General features: G+C 41.6%; 1 protein-coding gene across 1 annotated transcript in view; it reads right to left on the reverse strand.

Annotated features, from left to right (window-relative positions):
* The window catches only part of RGS17 (regulator of G protein signaling 17), a 107,613-nt gene that overhangs the window by 11,318 nt on the left and 74,568 nt on the right, over window positions 1-21,727 (reverse strand). Inside the window, exons 3-4 of the mRNA XM_015097491.4 lie at window positions 8,892-8,981; window positions 6,572-6,806 (exon numbers count right to left, since the gene is read on the reverse strand). Coding sequence (XP_014952977.2) covers window positions 6,572-6,806; window positions 8,892-8,981 — 325 coding nt within the window. The remainder of the gene's footprint in view (window positions 1-6,571; window positions 6,807-8,891; window positions 8,982-21,727) is intronic.

The raw sequence follows: 21,727 nt of genomic DNA on the forward strand, positions 1-21,727 counted from the left end.
AGAAGATCTTGGGCTTGTATTCCCTCTCTACCAGATATAATTCTACTGTCCTTGCTTTACTTCTTCCAGTATCAATTGGTTTTGCTATAAAATGGTGCCATCTGTCCTAGAGGCTAAAGGATTATTGTGATTTATATTTTAATAGTATCCATAGAGCATTTTATCAACAACAAACTTTAAGCCCAATGTAAACTATGCCAAAGCCTTTGACTGTGTGGATCACAATAAACTGTGGAAAATTCTGAAAGAGATGGGAATACCAGACCACCTGACCTGCCTCTTGAGAAACCTGTATGCAGGTCAGGAAGCAACAGTTAGAAGTGGACATGGAACAACAGACTGGTTCCAAATAGGAAAAGCAGTACGTCAAGGCTGTATATTGTCACCCTGCTTATTTAACTTATATGCAGAGTACATCATGAGAAACTCTGGGCTGGAAGAAGCACAAGCTGGAATCAAGATTGTCAGAAGAAATAGCAATCACCTCAGATATGCAGATGATACCACCCTTATGGCAGAAAGTGAAGAGGAACTAAAAAGCCTCTTGATGAAAGTGAAAGAGGAGAGTGAAAAAGTTGACTTAAAACTCAACATTCAGAAAACAAAGATCATGGTATCTGGTCCCATCACTTCATGGGAAATAGATGGGAAACAGTGGAAACAGTGTCAGACTTTATTTTGGGGCTCCAAAATGACTGCAGATGGTGACTGCAGCCATGAAATTAAAAGACACTTACTCCTTGGAAGGAAAGTTATGACCAACCTAGATAGCCTGTTGAAAAGCAGAGACATTACTTTGCCAACAAAGGTCCATCTAGTCAAGGCTATGATTTTTCCTGTGGTCATGTATGGATGCGAGAGTTGGACTGTGAAGAAGGCTGAGTGCCGAAGAATTGATGCTTTTGAACTGTGGTGTTGGAGAAGACTCTTGAAAGACCCTTGGACTGCAGGGAGATCCAACCAGTCCATTCTGAAGGAGATCAGCCCTGAGATTTCTTTGGAAGGAATGATGCTAAAGCTGAAACTCCAGTACTTTGGCCACCTCATGTGAAGAGTTGACTCATTGGAAAAGACTCTGATGCTGGGAGGGATTGGGGGCAGGAGAAGAAGGGGACGATAGAGGATGAGATGGATGGATGGCACCACCGACTCGATGGATGTGATTCTGAGTGAACTCCGGTAGATGGTGATGGACAGGGAGGCCTGGCGTGCTGTGATTCATGGGGTCGCAAAGAGTCAGACACGACTGAGCGACTGAAGTGAACTGAACTGAACTTAACTGAAGGTAATAATAGTACTACTACTACTCATTGATCATGTGTATAACAACACCTTTTGGTCAGACCCAATGCATGTAGATTTCATATCAGCTTGAATTTTCCCTTCTCAGAGTGACCTTATTGGACTAACTTTATTCTAATGACATCACTTTGACCTCCATGCCATCATAATGTTTATCACGATTTTTAATTACTTGTCTTTGACATGATTTGTCTGTCTTCCTAAGATGAAAGCTCCTTAAGGTTCACCATCATACCCCTAACATCTAGGCCAGTACCTGGCTCACAGGAAGTACTCAATGCACATTTTTGAATGATAATATGTACGCACAAAGAAAACTAGAAAGATACAATCAAATGAGTCCTGTTAGGAAAAACTGATTTAAATCATCAAAACTGTTAAATTCACATAATTTTGCATGAAGAGGCATCTGTCTGTGTGCACACATGGGACCACATGTCTATCACATATACAATATTTTTAGATAATTCTGGTTTTTAAATAGGCTTTTTGCTTTCTCCTCCTAGATAGCAACTATGACTAGAGGGAGTTTAGGGTGAAATGAGAAGAAAACAGTAACTACTACTATAAAAACTATCATTCAGCAGAACCTGAAAGTCATAGATTTAGTGGGTTTTAGAGCTTTTCCCCGGAGAAGGCAATGGCACCCCACTCCAGTACTCCTGCCTAGAAAATCCCATGGACAGAGGAGCCTGGTGGGCTGCAATCCATGGGGTCGCTAAGAGTTGGGCATGACTGAGTGACTTCCCTTTCACTTTTCACTTTCATGCATTGGAGAAGGAAATGGCAACCCACTCCAGTGTTCTTGCCTGGAGAATGCCAGGGACAATGGGCCCTCGTCTATGGGGTCGCACAGAGTCGGACACGACTGAAGTGACTTAGCAGCAGCAGCAGCAGCAGCAGAGCTTTTCCCAGGCCATTATTCTATAAAATGAGGAAGCTGAGGCCTCAGAACACTGAAGTGAGTTGCTTAGCGTTGGATGGTTGAGTGGCAGGCCTAGATTGCAGCCATGGTTAAGGACAACACCATCACCAGGTATCCAACACACATGCTGCTGCTGCTAAGCCGCTTCAGTCACGGCCTGCCGGGAGCCAGCATGAGGAGTCCCGCCCGTGGCAAAGGTCATGAGGTTAAGGGGCCGACTCTGTGCAACCCCATAGACGGCAGCCCACCAGGCTCCCCCGTCCCTGGGGTTCTCCAGGCAAGAACACTGGAGTGGGTTTCCATTTCCTTCTCCAATGCATGAAAGTGAAGAGGGAAAGGGAAGTCGCTCAGTCGTGCTCGACTCTTTGGGACCCCATGGACTGCAGCCCACCAGGCTCCTCTGTCCATGGCGTTTTCCAGGCAAGAGTACTGGAGTGGGGTGCCATTGCTTTCTCCCCTGAACACACATAGTTTTCTGTAATTCTGATAAGTCTTACAGTTGTTGCAGGATTTACAATTATCTCTTTGTTCAATAGCTCAATGTTGCTTAAGCTGGTTACAACTTTTAATCAGACTGTTAAGTTATTTTGCTGAGCTTATCTTTTCAGTACGTAATATGAGCTGCCACTGGCAACTGCAATGCATAGCAAGGCTACTGTTCATCTTAAATCTCTCTCTATGACTTCCATTTGAGCTACCTTTGAGGACCTCACATAAAAAGAAAACTTACTTTTGAAAGAAATGACATTTTTTGTTTTTAGATTTTTTAAAATTTAAAATGTGGTCATTTCCCCTCTTGAAATGGATGCTAAACCAAAAATGAGAGATATAGTGAGTCCCGATTGTCAACATCTATCTTATAAGATAATGTTTAAGTTGTCAAAAATGCATATAACATAATCTTAAAACAACGAAATGTAATTTTCAGCACACTGGCTTCATGAAGGAAATATGCTATGTTGATAACATTTTAAGAATGCGGACCTCCTCTACATTTAATAAGCTTTCCTGAAGACTCTTGAGAGTCCCTTGGACTGCAAGGAGATCCAACCAGTTCATCCTAAAGGAGGTCAGTCCTGAGTGTTCATTGGAAGGACTGGTGTTGAAGCTGAAACCAATACTTTGGCCACCTGATGCGAAGAACTGACTTATTGGAAAAGACCAGGATGCTGGAAAAGATTGAAGGCGGGAGGAGAAGGGGATGACAGAGGATGAGATGTTTGGATGGCATCACCAACTCAATGGAGATGAGTTTGGTTAAACTCCAGGAGTTGGTGATGGACAGGGAGGCCTGGCATGCTGCAGTCCATGGGGTTGCAAAGAGTCAGACACGACTGAGTGACTGAACTGAACTGATGGCTCAGTTGGTAAAGAAATGTCCGCAATGCAGGAGACCCAGGTTCTATCCCTGGGGTGAGAAGATCCCCTGGAGAAGGAGATGGTAACCCACTCCAATAATCCTGCCTGAAAAATTCCATCAACAGAAAAGCCTGGCAGGTTACTGTCTATGGGGTTGCAAAGAGTTGGATATGACTGTGCAGCTAACAGTTTTCTTCATTTGACAAAGGAGAACACGATGACCCAATCAAATTACGGTAAAATGAAAGTCTGGTGAAGAAAACTGAGGTTCTGTTTAAGAATAAAGTCCTGACAACTTGCAGCTATTTAGTTACTACCATTTTACAAATGATTCAAATGTTTACTTTCTTTAAAAAATATTCTAAGTAGAAACCGTTTTAGAGTTTCAGAGGTAGAGCCTAATTATCTAGCTCCAAAGTAGGAAATAGATTCCCGACTCCATTTAGTTTGCAGTGGCTTCTGTGTAGACCGTGTTAAGAGAGATTGTAAGGTTGAATCTGGGTGCAAAAGGGAGGATCATGGTGTGTATGCATTAGTCTCACAGTCGTGTCCAACTCTTTGTGACCCCATGGACTGTAGTCCACCAGGCTCCTCTGTCCATGGGATTTCCCAGGCAAGAATACTGGAGTGGGCTGCCATTTCCATCTCCAGGGGATCTTCCTGACCCAGAGATCGAACCTGAGTCTCCTGGATTGCCGGCAGATTCATTACCACCTGAGCCACCAGGGATGCCCAAGATGATTAGTAACTGACCATGTCATTTGCTGGGACACAAGGGCCTTAACAGCTGTCATTTTGGATTTGGTTCACTATCCTCTGTGCCCCTTTATACTTTCAGTTTTGTAAACTAATCAGCTGAATACAGAGGCCCAGATAAAGGTGAATTAATTTATCCCAGGCCACACAATTAAGTTGGAGCTGAGTCAGGACTAGAATCCTATCCATCTGAGTGTTAATTTAGTGTTCTTACTACTATATAGTCAGGGATCTCTGAAGTTGAAATTAATACATTAGTAAAATTCAAGTAGAACTGATGAGATGCTGAGGTTCTAAAGAGACCAGAAACCTGAAGAATGTATTTTTAGGAGGCAGAATTTTATTGGTGTTAGAAATACAAAGTGGCATCAGTAATACATGTATGGAGGCTATAGAAAAAAATCATCCCCACCTGGTTTCTATGACTACCTTTTTTTACCTTAATGCAGGAAATAAAAAAGTAAGACAATCTTTTGTGTATCCAATCCAAGGTTTCTCATTTTACAGAGACAATACTACTGGGGTAACTCTGGAATACCAACGGCACTTATAGAATGGCTGATACATTAAAAAAAAATTACTTAGGAATACTTGATGGGAAGTGAAATGGCTTATATAATATTCCAAATACAGTCAATAGACACAGTGAAAGTGAAAGTCACGCGGTCGTGTCCGACTGTTTGTGACCCCATGGAATATACAGTCCATGGAATTCTCTAGGCCAGAATACTGGAGTGGGTAGTATTTCCCTTCTCCAGGGGATCTTCCCAACCCAGGGACTGAACCAGGGCTTGCATTGCAGGCAGATTCTTTACCAACTGAGCTATGAGGGAAGCCCAGAGCAGACACAACTCATCTTACAGATTTCAAGGTAAGGAGTGTAAGACAGGTTGGGGCACATCAAGTGTGGTAGCAGGTCGATGCACACGGCCTGTTTCCAGGGAACATAATAAATGTCTGTGAGCAGGAGAGGGGAGAGAAGGATAGAGTCTGGGGGCAGAAAGTACCAGGTCAGAACATTTACATGGATGAGTGAAATCATAGTGGATTAAGAGAGACAGAAAAGACAAGAAGAGGGTGACATGCAGAAGAGAAGGCATTCCAGGAAACTAAATTCGCATTCTTAAAAGCCCTGGTGGAACTCACTTACTCAGCACTTCAGAGGCTGGGCAACTGTGAGCCACTCCCCCTCCAGGTGCTTGTAACTCTGGGAGCTGGACCCTTTCTCAGGAGCAAATTGATTTTTAAAAAGTTAATGGAAAGGTATTAAACTGGTTGTTTGAAATGTTCCCTATTTATTAGGAACATTCTAGCGATGGGAAGAACAGCTCGCACTTACCAGTAACAGGAAAGCTAGAACAAGTGAAATGATGACCATTACACATCTCTCCCCCAAGAAGAGTATCGGGGTGATGGATGCAGGCTCAGTCACTCGGTCTTGTCCGACTCTTTTCAACCCCATGGACTGTAGCCCGCCAGGCTCCTCTGCCCATGGGATTTCCCAGGCAAGAATACTGGAGTGGGTTGCCATTTCCTCCTCTAGGGGATCTTCTTGACCCAGGGACCAACCCTGCGTCTCCTATGCCTCCTCAATTGCAGGAGGATTCTTTACTGCTGAGCCACCAGGGAAGCCCAGTGGGTCACAAATGGTCATTTTTCAGTTCTATAAAAATTCTAATATAAGCATCAACATCAACATGCTTTTCTGAAGCATCAACATTCCCACCCCTCCCCAGACCAGAGGTTTTCAAACAGTAGGTATGTGGGACACTAATTAAAGGCACAGATTTCTGGGCTCTATTTTCCAAAATTCAGGTTCAGAAGTTCTGACTCGGCCTCGTGAACTTGCTTTTCAAACAAACGCTCTAGGAGAGTCTCAGACAGGTGATCTGAGGATCACACTTTGAGAAACATTGCCCCAATGTAAGTTCTTCTTTTCCATTTTAGTTGAACTCTTGGCCAATTGTATTTACCAGGCTTCCCAAGGTTAGTTCTGAAAAGCAAGTCACTATCACAGGAGTCAGCCAGAGATAAACGATCAAAGCACAGTGGGAAAACCTAACCTTGAAACTCTTGCTCAGGTAGATTCTTAGAATGGAATCTAGATTTTCTACCCAGATAAATCTTCTAGCCTCTCCACACCCAATGCATTACTCAATTCAGACAGAGGTCCTTTTAGGTTCATCCTTGGTCTTCAGTAGCCCACATCAATCCTTTACAGATTTTTACCTCTTTTGGTGAGAGTATAGAAATGTAATCGTCATATATCATCCTGGCCTTTTCTTCAATTACTTTTTTGTTCTGCTCTTTCTTTAAGTCTTCACAGGCAAGCCAGAAAAGTAGGTTCTCCTCACTGTATTCCGTTCGCAGGAACTCCCTGAAGAGGTTTCTTCCTGCCGGGGCCTTCATCATCTTGTCAAAATTTTGAGACCAGGACAAGACTTCATCTGAAGTGGGGTTTTGGCTGCAGAGACAGAAGGGGGCCATTATCAAGAGCAACTTTGGTGCAGGAATGAGAAGTAGATAGAAATGCTGCCATCTAGTGGTCATATAGACTCAGTCTAGCTGGACCTGGCAAACATCTGCCAGGACTGGGCTAGCTATTTCTGGGTCTTGACAAAAATTATTGTAGGTATAAGCTCTGTGTTTGGGAGCCAAGCATTCAAATAGCAAAGATCGATACACACTGTGCACATGGTCAACATCAGTTCAGTTCAGTCGCTCAGTCGTGTCCGACTTTGCGACCCCATGGCCTGCAGCACGCCAAGATTCCCTGACTATCACCAACTCCCAGAGCTTGCTCAAACTCATGTCCATCGAGTCGGTGATGCCATCCAACCATCTCGTCCTCTGCCGTCCCCATCTCCTGCTGCCTTCAATCCTTCCCAGCATCAGGGTCTTTTCTAATGAGTCAGTTCTTCCCCTCAGGTGGCCCAAGTATTGGAGCTTCAGCTTCTGATTTCCTTTAGAATGGTCATCAAAGATTCCTAATGAAGCTGGGACATTTTTGAACTGTAACAAACTACTGCAAATCTATTACATTACTTTGAAAGGCAAATTGAACTTTTTTGGTTGCATCTGATGTAGATCTTAGTTTCCAAGCCATAAGATATAGCTTCTCATCTCTGGTCACTGTATTTTCACTTTTCACTGAATCAAAAATAAGAACACATTGTGTGCCCTTTCACATATTTACCTAAACTTTAAGAATTATTCTGGTAAATATTATGAATGAATTGTTACCACTGAATGGAGTTACCACAGCTTTTGAGCCGTGGTGTTGGAGAAGACTCTTGACAGTCCCTTGGACAACAAGGAGATCAAACCAGCCAATGCTAAAGGAAATCAATCCTGAATATTCATTGGAAGGACTGATGCTGAAGCTGAAGCTCCAATACTTTGGCCACCTCATGTGAAGAGCTGACTCATTGGAAAAGACCCTGATGCTGGGAAAGATTGAAGGCAGGAGAAGAAGGGGATGGCAGAGGATGAGATGGTTGGATGGCATTACCAACTCAATGGACATGAGTTTGAGCAAGCTCCAAAAGATGGTGATAGACAGGGAGGCCTGGCATGCTGCAGCCCATGGGGTCTGCAAAGAGTCACACATGACTGAGTGACTGAATAACAGCAATGACAATTAAAAAGCATAGACCATTTACAATGACATCGGGGACTTTTTAGATATCTGTATTCAAGTTTTTTAGCAACTATTTCCCTGCAAAACCTCCTTTGCCTATACATCAAAGAAGTAAAGGAGAGAAGTAAAGATAATTCTATGGCTAATTGATCCCGATTTTGCTTTCCTATGCCTTGGTATATTTAATAATTTTCCAACCTAAAATACATTTGGTTAGAAAAGTAGTCATATTTATTTTTTCCTTACCTTTTGGACCACATATTTTAAGTTGATTTACTATTATTCCAAGATGTCTGAACTTTCTCATTTGTTTTAAAAAATTTAAAAGACAGAAAAATCACTATGACGCCTCAATATTAAAACCTTCTCCTGAGCAGCAGAAAAAGAAAGCACCTGTCATTATACAAACAATCTACTTGTGCTTCAATTCTGTTCTGTAGATGCTGTGTTTCGACTTCTCATTTTGGAGAAAATACTCGGTTGGAGTCTGTTCCAATGGAAATGGGACCAAGGACCACCTAGGTGCCTTTTCTGACTTAGGTAATTTCATATATCATTTTTGTTTTAGACTCTACACCTATAAAGAGAAGGACTTAAAAAATTCTTAGAAAAGAGAACTAAAGAATTAAGGCAATTTTGGGGGGGGCATGGTTAATTCATGTATCAATCATTATTTTTGGAAAGATAAGGATAAACTCAAGCAATGTTTTAGCCAATAGTTGAACAGAGCTAACAGAAAGAGTGATAAAAAGGGGTTGCAATCACAAAATAAGATCTGCCAGACGGAGCGGGCATGCATTTCCCAAAACCGTTTTGAGAAGTACCAGGAAGCAAGAGACGATGTTTAAGCCCTGGAAAGAGGTAAACAGCACAGACATGCAAGACACAATTACCACACAAACCACTCACCATTCCTCTAGGACCTGGATACTCTCCATCTTTGTGGTATGCGTGGGTCTTCCTGCATTTTCCCCTCTTTCTTCATTCCTAACAGTGAGGCTGTAATGTAGTATAACACTTTATTTTGTCAAGGGAAAACCAATTATTTAAAGAAAAGAAAAGAAAAGAAAAAGTTCTAGGACAACAGTTCATGGAATAATTTTATTGTCAACTATGTGAGCGTATTCAGAGTGCAAAAGGAGCAGCACCATTTTTAAATGACAGGCAAGCCCACGTCAACGAAGGGAAAGAGAATTATCATTTAATAAAGCAAGCCATAATCTCAAGAATGGGTGCTGTTACACCTTCTGACTTCATCCTTGCAAAATTTGAATTACTTAAAATCTTTGCGACATCCTAGGTGATTAGATGCCTCAAAATTCGATATATGTCATTATGTTACTCTTTGGAGCAACGCTATTTTGATTTGTGGTTAGTTCTAGTCTTAATTTGATTTCAGCTGATTCTCCCCCCTTGATAGCTCTGCAGACCAGGCTTTCTGTGACTCTTCCCATCATTCCTCCACCCACTCAAGTCTGAGCGACAGCATTTGTATTTGACATTTTCTTTGCCCTTTTATCGCTTCAAGCAAACCTACAATAATCCTAGAGGGAAAGCCAGTCACTCTGAGGGTCTGAATAGGAGAGCATTGGGTAGGAGGCCTTTCTGTGTCTCTGGGACATAAATTTGGGAATTCTATAGGATTATAGGAACTAGGTTATTAATATTTCTCCCAGCAATCTTGATTCCAGCTTGTGCTTCATCCAGCCTGGCATTTTGCATGATGTACTCTGCACATAAGTTAAATAAGCAGGGTGACAATATACAGCCTTGACGTACTCCTTTCCCAATTTGGAACCTGTCCGTTTTTCCATGTCTGGTCCTAACTGTTGCTTATTGACCCGCATACAGGTTTCTCAGGAGGCAGGTCAGGTATCCCATCTCTTTAAGAATTTTCCAGAGTTTGTTGTGATCCAAACAGTTAACTGAGGGACTGAACTGAACTGATAGGAACTAGGATAATCCCAGGGGCTTTAGTAACCCAGAACAAGAATAAGAATTCTCTGATTCAGGGAAACCAGCCAAGCAGCATCGTGGTTCTAGGTGTAGACAATGTGATAGGGAGGTTATGGGCAAACAGGAAGAAGCAGGGTGGACAGAATAACTCATTGGCCTTGGAAAAGTCAAGCTATTGAATCAGCCAGTTGATCCCCTCTGTCTAGAAGCCAAGAAGCTTCACAAGAGCCTATTAGAGAGCAAAGGAAGTTGGGACGAAATCTCGTTCAGTCGTTATTTATTCAACAAGGGGAAATAGAAACTATTATTTTCTAGTGCCTATTATGTGCCAGCCACTGTCGTTTAACCTTTAATTTTACTATCCCCATTTTATAGATGAGCAACGAGAGGCACAGGGCTGTCTGTTAGTCACTCCATTGTCTCCGACTCTTTGTGACCCCATGGACTGTAGCCCGCCAGGCTCCTCTGTCCATGGAATTCTCCAGGCAAGAATACTGGAGTGGGTTGCCATTCCCTTCTCTAGAGGATCTTCCTGACTCAGGGAATGAACCTGGGTCTCCTGCATTGCAGGCAAGCTCTTAGCCACCAGTGAAGTCCAGTTGGCCCAAAGGCAGGCACTAAATATTGCAGTATGATTGGAATTTGAACTCAATTCTCCTGAACAACCCTGTAACTTATTGAGTGCCTGTGTCTGTTATTATGAACCATGCTCTCTGATAGACACTACGGCAATAGACTGCTTATGTGAACGCAGAAAAGTGCCACTAAATACGGTGGTAGCTGAGTGCATGAAGGCTTCCAGTAATTAGCTGTTGTTAATCTGGAACATCTGGGGAAGGAAACTGAGACAATATCTCATTAATTCATTCTCAGGTGCCAGGGTGAGGGTGGGAGAATGTAGCAAAGATTTGAAGGCAAAGGAGTCAATCTACAAATGAAAGTGAGACTAGATGGAAAATTCAGTCAGAGAGAACTTTCAATACCCGGAGATAAACGGTAATGGAAAAGAATACTAAAAAGAACGTGTATGTACGGGTTTACGTGCATGACCAGCCGCTCAGTCGTGTCCAGCTCTTTGCGACCTCACGGACTGTAGCCTGCCAGGCTCCTCTGTTGGTGGAATTCTCCAGGCAAGAATACTGGAGTGGGTTGCCATTTCCTTCTCCAGGGGATCTTCCTGACCTAGGGATTGAATCTAGTTCTCCTGCATCTGTGTGTGTGTGTGTGTGTGTGTGTGTGTATAAATCACTTTGCTGTACAGCAGAAATCAGCACAACATCGTGGATCAAATACAATGAAAAAATATAATCCTAAAAAAAAAAAAAAAAAAAGTGGACGATCTGGAGAAAAGAGAAACCTATAGGAATTAGAAAGAATGCTTCAGTCAGAAAAAGGACACCTCAGTGAAAACAGTCATAATGAAATAAATTCAGTTCTTCTCTATCAACTTCTAGGGAAAGTGGCAGATTTTATTGGTGTAGAAAATCTCTCACAAAGTGGTGTGGCCTGGGGAATTCTAGCCAAGTGTCACTCAAACATCCAGAAAAATGAGGCATGCCCTGCAGAGAGGCAGCAATTAATTCCTGACTGCTCTCAGCCTTCAATGTAGGGGAGCCTGAGGAAGTGGTGAGGTGGGATTCAGAGAGCCCCCCAGTGGGTTGGGGGGCTGCCTGTAGGCATTGTGAACTGGCTGCAGCTCAGGAATGTGTTGGAGGAGAGCATCATTAACTCCTCCAAGTGTCTTTGAGGAAGAGTGACTCTGGAATTTGACATATTTCCAGTAATGATGGGAAAGTGGGTGGGGAGGTAGGAATACACCACTGATAATATTACGTGAAATTTCCTGGAAGAAGCTAATGACGGGAAATGTATAAAATATGCAGTTTAGGGTGAAAGTGAAAGTTGCTCAGTTGTGTCTGACTCTGCCATCCCATGCACTATACAGTTCATGGAATTCTCCAGACTGGAATACAGGAGTGGGTAGCCTTTCCCTTCTCCAGGGGATCTTCTCAACCCAGGGATCGAACCCAGGTCTCCCACCATTGCAGGCGGTTTCCTTACCAGCTGAGCCACAAGGGAAGCCTGCGATTTAGGAGGTAAATTCTAAATAGAAAGATCACATTTAAATAGAAAATTAGTACTCATTCTGCCAAGCTTCACTGAGCTCTTACGTGTGTGTGCACACACAGTGGGGGACTATAAAAATATTAGGACATGAGGTTGTTTTGCTGATTAAATAATAAACCCCTTAAGAATTTATTTTGGTTACATTTCCATACTGTGTCCTATGGAGTGTGCTACACCAATGCAGATATCCTTAATTTCCACATTTGTGAAAAAAAAAAAAGTGTTTTCCATTGTGTCTTCGCTGTAGAGCAACAAGTCTGGACTCCACACACATGATTCACAAGTTTCTGAACATGAATTCTGGCTCCTGTATCTGTTTCTGTGATATTTACAAACATCCCAAATGCCAGCATACTAAAGTGATCATTATGAAATATTGGGTTGTGTGTGTATCTTTCATTTCTACAGATGGCAAAATATGGACACATATTTGTACTAAAACTACTTATAACAGACATTCATTCAGTAAGTGCCTAACCGTTCACCGTTTGCTCCATTTCTGTTTTTCATTTTTATTTTAGTTTTGGCTGTGTCGGGCCTCACTTGCAGCAAGTGGGATCTTTTGTTGCGGCACTTGGATTTAGATCCCTGACACATGGGATCCTAGTTCCCCGACCAGGGATCAAACCTGTGTCCTCTACATTGCAAGGCGTATTTCTAACCCTGGACCACCAGGGAAGCCCCTTGCTCCATTTCTTGATCTAGTATTGGACACAACATAGTCCTGCAGAGAGAAATTGACTTTAAGCAATCAATGTGGCTTTTTTAATCAACTCCCCTTTAGGACCATTCTCTAAAAATTGGTTTCAAAGTTTCAATTATCAAGAACTACCGATGATGTCATTTTAAAAGATGAAGAGAAATGGAGACAATGGTAGAAGACTTGATACTAGACTATTTTCTATCTATGTCTTAGACACGTCTGTCCCAAATTTCACTCGGTCTTGCTCTAAGTAATCAGTCAGGTTTTTTTTTCTTTTTTTTTAGCATGGCTGATGATGGTTTTTTTTTTAAGGTAATAAAATACAGGACATATTTGCTGTGAATCAACATATACGTGTAATATGTGCTTTAAAAAGCTCTAAAAGAGGGGAAAAAAAACAGTCATGAGGGGTCACGTGGAGACATGTTATTTTTCACTTTTACACTGTCCGTAACATTTTAAACTAACATTTCCACTTTTTAAACAACTAAAGCTATTGAAGAGAACAGAATGCATAAACAATGCTCACTGTGGGAGTCTTGATCAAAGCTTAAATATTTTATGGGAGAAAATGCCAGCAGTCTATGCTAAGAATATTAAAATAAGCATACAAAATCCCGTTGGAGATTTCTTCAAATAGTGACTTTAGGAAGAGAAATACATTTGGTATATTTTAGAAAATAAGGAAATAAGTCTGTCCTTTTTATGTGTGGGTGGGTTTCATGTTTGTTTACTGACGAGTGTGGATAGCGGGGTGGAGAAAATACTACATACTACTCTTGATTCAGTTTACCTTCTGGTTCTTCATCATGGCTATGTATGGGACCTATTTTGGAAGAAGGTCTACTTTTTAAAGAAAAACAACTGGTTCTTAGGGAAAATCCTTGAGATGGTTGTAAACAAGATGAAAACTTTATAGTAGCCCTGTTAACTCTGAGATAAAGGCTGAGGACAAAACCACATATGTCTTTACACAAACCATCAACTGAGGAATTTATTAGATGTTTTAACTTAATACAGTATGACATCAAGGCTCAATCAGTCATTGGTAAAAGGAACTCATTATTTTGATATTCTCACATTTTACCATCAGCTTTTCCTTTATATGTAACAGTTCTACCTCAAATTTCCTAGTGCAAAATGGAATCAAGTTCCTCCAGGTTCTGGAAAAGAATTGGTAAGTTATTCTTTAAATGTTTTATTTTTCGCAGTCAAAAATCATGGTAAATCAATACTACAGCTTTACTTAGGAGTCAAAGACAATTTACAAATGTGTATGAGACACTTGATTTATGCAAGAGTGTCTGAGTTGGAAAGTCAAGATGGACAAGACAGAGGCTCTGAAACTGAGGCGTTCCGACAGGTAAATAGGCATCCTAGAACACTGTACTGACAGCTGAGCTAGATGTGTTTGCCAGATGGAGACCGAGGCAAAGGGAATTCCAAGCAGAGGGGGAAGAGCTGTGTAGAGCTGTGAAAAGGCATGACATCAACATAGTGGACAGATCAGATGTTTCAAGATGGGAGTGATAAATCAGAACAGGCAGTGAGGCGTGATTAGGTGATGAGTCAAGAAAACAGTGAGCTGGAATCCAAATCTCAGATAGATTTCCTTTAAGATGATCTTGGTTTTCCAAGCTTTAGTTTCCCTACTCACAATGGGAACAAAGACTAAACACATAGCAAAAAGGCAAATTATTACACATGCTTAATTCAGTTCAGTTCAGTTCAGTCGCTCAATTGCATCTGACTCTTTGCGTCCCCATGGATTGCAGCATGCCAGGATTCCCTGTCTATCAATGGAAAGCCAAACTGACTGCATACTTAAATGGCAATTTAAATGACTGCATATTTAAATGACAAGTTTACCCAAGTTTTCCCTTTCAACTTGAGAGAATAAACCCTTACACCTTGCTGTCATCATACAACCCATTTCTTCTTCACAACAGTCCTGGAAAGTAAGCAGGGTTGTTTTTTTTTTTTTTTTAAATTAATCATTCCAATGAGTCAAGAGGAAGTACTCGCTGAGGTTGACTTACTGACTACCCACAACTAAAACATATCAAGCCTAGCACTGGAACTCCTGCCTTCCGCCTGGTTTCACACTCATTTTTGCTGTGCAGTTTCTTTTCTTGATACAGACGAATGAATCATGGTATTTTACCTTTTCAGGTATTTACAAAATGGGTTGCTCTTCAATGTTTGGAAAGGGTACAACCTCTTATTGCAAATCGTCTCATCACAGCTCTCAGTCTCTAGGAGGTATTGCCAGGAGGACTGAATATGCGATAGATATTGGCAAGGAACAACTTCTCAGCTCCCTGGGACTTGAGACTGCCAGGGAGAAAGGAGCTGTTCTAGAAGCTCTGACAAAGCCTGATAAGGGGAAGAAGGGGTGACGCCACTCGTGACTACAGAACAGGGGTCGCTACTGCAAGGAGCCTCCCTGGGAGGCTTTGCTTCCACCAGCAAAGACAACTTTGGGGAGAAGCGGATTGGGAAAGGGGAGATGCACTGATGCATTGCTTAGGAAACACTATACAAAGGAAGAAAAATGGGAGCCGAAGGGGCATAATCATTTCGGACAAATACAAATCCAGTTATAATCAAACCTATGACGTGAACCTCATCTCCTTCCTTTCTATACTCTGGTGAAACGACTTGGTTTTGAATGGGGTGTGGTGAGGATGGGAATGGCGGTTAGAAATGTGTCTGGAAAGGTTATACAAGACTTGTCCCCCAAAAACATTGCCCCTAGAATTACTCCTCCTATTTTTCATAATGAGGTATCAAATATTATAAAACAAATGTTCATTTGGCTTAAGCTTTTATTTCATTGAGTTAAAACCTGTCAAAAGTAAAATAATCTGCTACTAACACTCTGACCGGTAGAGGGCAGTGTTGCCTTTATAAACAATGTTTTCATCACCAGAATAAAGGAAAAAAATGAAAGTTTCTGAGTTTATCCTTATTTGGAAAAAAAAACTATCCTTATATATATGGGGTTTATATAATTACATCTTTCTAAGGACTTTGAAAAGAGTCAAATTTTCTGTGAGTGAAATAAACTCAAAAGCGATCAATTTAATTTTGGGCTAAGTCGCTTCAGTCGTGTCCGACTCTGTGTGACCCCATAGACGGCAGTCCACCATGCTCCGCCGTTCCTGGGATTCTCCAGGCAAGAACGCTGGAGTGGGTTGCCATTTCCTTCTCCAATGCATGAAAGTGAAAAGTGAAAATGAAGTCGCTCAGTCGTGTCCGACTCTTTGCGACCCCATGGATTGCAGCCTACCAGGCTCCTCTGTCCATGGGATTTTCCAGGCAAGAGTATCGGAGTGGGGTGCCATTGGGGTGTGTACTCAGACGGTAAAGCGTCCCGCCTGCAAGGCGGGAGACCCGGATTCCATTCCTGGGTCGGGAAGATCCCCTGGAGAAGGAAATGGCAATCCACTCCAGCACTCTTGCCTGGAAAATCCCATGGATGGAGGAGCCTGATAGGCTAGTCCATGGGGTCCTAAAGAGACGGACACGACTGAGCGACTTCACTTTCCTTTTTGCTACTTAGGAAGTGTTCTGGATACTTCCCACTCTAAGTCACTTTAACTTAGGAGTATTTTAGTCCTAAAAAAGGGTCAGGCATAATCCTATTAACATTGTAGGTATTCTTCCCAATGATAAGCTGTTTGAACTCTTAGTATGTCTCTTGCTGGGGTAATATGGCCTGAAGATACATTCTTAGAATAAATTAATTAGAAAAGATTTTAAACTACCAACAGGCAGGAAATATTTTTTTTTTCCTTAAAATGTGTGCAAAGAGCCATTGTGAAACTGGATCCCAAAGGATTTCAATGCCAGTTTGGGCTGTATGTTAATTACTTCTTTCGCTGCGAGGTAAAGACAAAATCACTTCCTCTTCTCACACTCGGTCTCTTTGTTACCAATTTCTTTCTACACCTGCTTCTGTTTGAAAAGATAGGTTTCCAAAACTTTTTTTTTTTCAAAACTCTCTTTTTCTATTGGTATTAAATTTTTGTTTCTATCGGTATTAAATATTTATTTCTATTAGTATTAAATTTTTATTTTACTTTATTTATTTCTATTGGTATTACATTTTTATTTTTATTTCCATGTATTTTAGGGTTATGGACATTCAATTGGTTTAGGATGCCAACTGCATTTAACAAGTTATTACCTGGTTAAAATCTGGATCTACTATGTTAGCTTATGTTTAGTTAAATAACTGAAGACTTCCATTTGGCATATATATAGTTTCTTTTTTTCCCCCTTGAAATTAAAAGAATTACAGAACTGAATATTTAGATGTATTTTAAATAATATATGCCAATCATCAGAATCCTCGACTTCAGTTCCCAGGTTTACTGAAACCCTATTTTAAGCTCTTCCTTCAGCCTACTGTAATTTTCGCTATAAGTCATAATTAAGTTAGTTGATGCTTCTGTGGGAAAGCAAGTATCTAGGATGTGAAAAGACCAACTGGACTTTTATTGAGTTAGTAGACACTGTTATTAAAATGGCATGTGATCACCCACGTCCTTAAATGCTTCAGTTAAGCTGGAGTCAGGCTTCTCGTTTTAGTTAACGTGTGTCTATTATAAAAAGCAGAATGAAAAGGTTAAAACACCAGCAGTTAAAGGTTAAAACACCAGCAGTTGATACTCAGAAAAACATCTGCTAGCTGTCACTTACCCATCCATGGCATCCATTCCTTCCCAGGGATTTTCCAGTTACTGTGTGTGTGACTATGTGTGGGATTAACAACTACGATTGAAGGTGATAATCCTGATCTTTGGGGAGACTTACTTAATCTCAGGATATGATGAACTTAGAACACTCTGGATATCAATGAGTGTGTGGGCCCTGCTCCATAGAACTCAGGGAATACTGAGTTCTATCCGTACTCCTTTATACGAGAGTTGGAGAGAAAGGACCAGGGATACCCAATGTAGAAAATAGGTTCTGTCGCATTAACTGAGATACAAATAGAACATGCTAAGCACACAGTGGCCAAATTCTACGAAATCGGAAAATCTCCTGTCAGCCTGAGACTTGCAACTAATATCTATCAATAAACGATTATTTAGGGATTCCCTAGAAAGTACTGAACCCTAAAGTAACAGGTATAGGTATGTTGTGAATCCCATCTTAACAGAAGAAGAAACTGAAGCTCAGAGAGATTGAAGTGAAAAGTGGCTCAGTCATGTCCGTCTCTTTGCGATGTTATGGACTATACAGTCCATGGAATTCTCCAGGCCAGAATACTGGAGTGGGTAGCTTTTCTCTTCTCCAGGGGATCTTCCCAACCTAGGGATCAAATCCAGGTCTCCTGCATTGCAGGTGGATTCTTTACCAGCTGAGCCACAAGGGAAGCCCCAGAGAGACTGAGAAACTTGCCAAATATTTCATAGTCATATGTTATAAAACCAGGATTCATCCAGGTCTAATTCCAGTGTGGTTTTCTTCCCTCTCCCATGCTGCTTCTTGAAAGTCGGCTTTATATGAGGAAGGGATGTTATTAGAATTTGTGTGTCATCTTTAAATATGGCCACACCACATCTATTTAGAATGAAACACATGGAGTTATTATTTGACTATTACTTATGATATTGGTCAATTAAAAGTTTCTGTGCTTTTTTTTTTTTTTTAATACAAAAAAGTAGCAGTGAAATATACTTTCTGCTTAGGAGCACATGCTCCCAGGCATGAAAGTGAAAGCGTTAGTCATTCAGTCCCTGTCAGACTCTTCTAATTTCAATCAGATGTAGAGAAATTACGACATTTTCCAGATAAGCAAGGGGTAGCAAAAATGTCGTGACTTTAGTTTTCATATTATTATTGATTTGAAGAGGCTGGGAGGAGTGGAGGAGACAGTTCTTAAATATTGTTCAGGTAGCTAATATATTTGGCTAGGATTTACAAGGGCTGGATTTCATCTTGTTTTAGAAATTGAATAATTTGATTAAATCAGAAAGGGAACCCCAGCTTCCCTCATCTTGAGTCTTCACTCCAAAAGATCAGGGTGTCTCAGAGCCTTTGGAAAGGGGTGCACTCGGCAGCGTTTCTCTCCAAGTTTTTCCTCCTCGTGCACCTTAAGGAGAAGTTTGATTCTCCGAGTTCACTGGCCACCTCTCGGTGGACCAGACGACATGATGTTTTAGGATCCTTATCCCTTTGGACCTCCCTGGTGTGTTTGCAACACCCATCATTCCCCTCTGTGTGAAACTCTCCATTCTCCGGGCTGCTGTGCCGGCCCGTGCTGTGTGTTGTATGTTACCTCCCAGACCATCTATTCTGTCTTCTGTGTTTGCAGAGCTGCACCACTCTTCCCTGAAAGGCTGGCTGGTATTTCCCGAGGTTTCAGCCTGTAGTTCACTGTTCTACATGCTAGGTCATCTTTATCTCCTGTCTACTGTGTGCTGATGACTCCCTGCTTGTTCTATCTAATCAAGACCTGCCTGCAAGCTTCAGCATCATTTCCACAACTAATCCTTGGATACCACCAATGGAGCGAGTCCAGCCGGGCCTAACCGCATCCTCTGCCAACACGCTCCCCGCTCTCTGAAGGCTCCGTCTCTCTACACCAGCGAGGGCAGCTCCTCTATACCGCCACCACGGGGCCAGGGCAGGGTTGGCAGCCCCCCCACCACAAGCTCTGAGGCTTCTACCCTCTGACCTTTCCCTCCCCACCACCCCGCTTCATCCTCGCTCCCCTCCCAGGCTCTTCACACGTGGACTCTGCCCTCTCCATCTTCCCTTCCACGTCATGGGAACCATGACCCAGGTGGCCCCGCAGGCATCCCCGAGACACCCAGCAGGATGCCTGTGTCCCTGGCTCCTCCCTGAGCTCAGGCTGTGAGCGCCTGACATTCCTGGCTGGCTCTTGCTTTCTTCTAGCTGGACTTAACTTAATCTTTCTCCATTCTTTTTTGGTTCATTCTTTCTACTCTTTTCAACAAGATTGGCTATAATGTTTTCACTGAGTATTTTATTTTCTCCATACCCATCTTTCCACTGATGGTCTAAGTGCTGCAAATGTGACTCAGAAAAAATATACATTTACAGTAAACAAAGAGTTGAAAAGGAATGGATAAAGAAGATGTAGTTCATATATACAGTGGAATATTACTCGGCCACAGAAAAGAACAAAAGAATGCCATTTGTGCCAACATGGATAAACCTAGAGATTACCATGCTAAGTAAAGTCAGACAGAGAAAGACAAATATTGTATGATACCACTCATTTGTAGAAATTAATTTTTAAAAATGATATAAATGAATTTATTTATAAAAGAGAAACAAACTCACAGAGTTTGAAAACAAACTTACCAAAGGGGGGATGAATGTTGGGGGAGGGAAAAATTAGAAGTTTAGGATTAACATATACACAACTACTATTTATATATATATAACAGATAATCAACCAGGATCTACCATATAGCACAGGGAACTCTATTCAATATTCCCTAATAACCTATATGGGAAAAGAATCTGAAAAAGAATGAACAAATGCATATGTATAAATGAATCACTAGGCTGTACACCTGAAACTAATACAAGGTTGTAAATTAACTATGCTCCAGTACAAAAAAAAAAAGAAAAAGAATGGAATGCCTTCAGTGGCAAAGGGTCAAGGAAGCCTGATTCTGGCAGTTTTCCAATAGATAGCACTCAGAGGTAACATAGACTCGGCAGAGGCAGCCTCAATACGAAATTTTTCTGGAGGGTGACCTGGGGAATAAAACCAAATATTCACGTCTAGATTCAACTGCTTATTGAGAGTCTGTTCCCTGTCACACTGAAGCAGGGAAAATCCTGTGAAAGCTAATGACGTCAACAGCACCAGGCAATAATCAGCCTTCAACTTTAAATGAGTGAATGAACAAGGCATGACTTAGAGAAGGTCCATAACCCCAGGGGCCACTTGTTGGTTTTGTGTATACGGCCTGGGAAACCTGGGTTCATTTTGGTCCAAGTCTTTTGACTGTGTGTGTTTAAAGATCATAATAAGTTATAGAAACTTACTGATAAAATTTACCCATGACATGGTGAGACAGAGTTTTAAAACTAGAATTCTTTGCAAGTGATGTTTTTGATCGTCTGGTTACAAGTCCTTTGGAAGTCCTATGTAGCAAACCTGTGCTCCCATGTGAGATAAATCAGGTCTCTGAGGGTGACAGGCAGAGAAAAGACTGCTTTTTCACTGGGGCCTCAGATGAAATGACTCAACTGGCATGTGTGAGTGGATTTATTTCCAGGGGGATGGTTTCTTTACCATGGAGCAGACACGGATTTTGTTTTCCTTTCAAAAAATATCCTTTGGCTTTTAAAGCATGCCTTTTAGTAGTTCCACTGGCAAAGAGCTAACGTGTGACAGCGTCAGAGGATAAAATAGGACATTATTTTTGCACTGTTTTGAATTATACAGGCTGTGGTACTTGTTAAAAATGGAGGGAGGGGTGACCAAAAGTATGTTGATGAAGTGTTTATGGTTCACTTAGTCAGATCTGTTCCATGGTCTGGAAACCAGTGTGTGAAATGGGATATAATTTTAACTTTCACAAGGCTATTTAACACATTCATATTTTGACCAGTTTCTCCTGAGAAGGATGAAGACTATCCAATGCAGTGGACCAAATACTGTAGGCAGCACACAGTAGTGAGTGGGACTGTGAGCTCCATCTGAAAAGTTTTAGTTAACATAATTCTTGAAGAGTTTACAAAGTAAAAAGCTTTGGAAACGGTTCATATCCGGCCTGTAAATGAAAAGTATGGAAGTGTCATCTTAAAGTGGACAAAACAATGGATTGGGATACTAAGAGACTGGCATTTTAGTCCCCTACTATCATCAAAATGGCTCTCTGAGGAGGCCTTACAAAGAGCTGTGAAAAGAGAAGTGAAGTCACTCAGTCATGTCCGACTCTTTGAGACCCCATGGACTGTA

The sequence above is a fragment of the Ovis aries genome, chromosome 8 (assembly GCF_016772045.2).
Source record: "Ovis aries strain OAR_USU_Benz2616 breed Rambouillet chromosome 8, ARS-UI_Ramb_v3.0, whole genome shotgun sequence".
Taxonomy (NCBI): domain Eukaryota; kingdom Metazoa; phylum Chordata; class Mammalia; order Artiodactyla; family Bovidae; genus Ovis; species Ovis aries.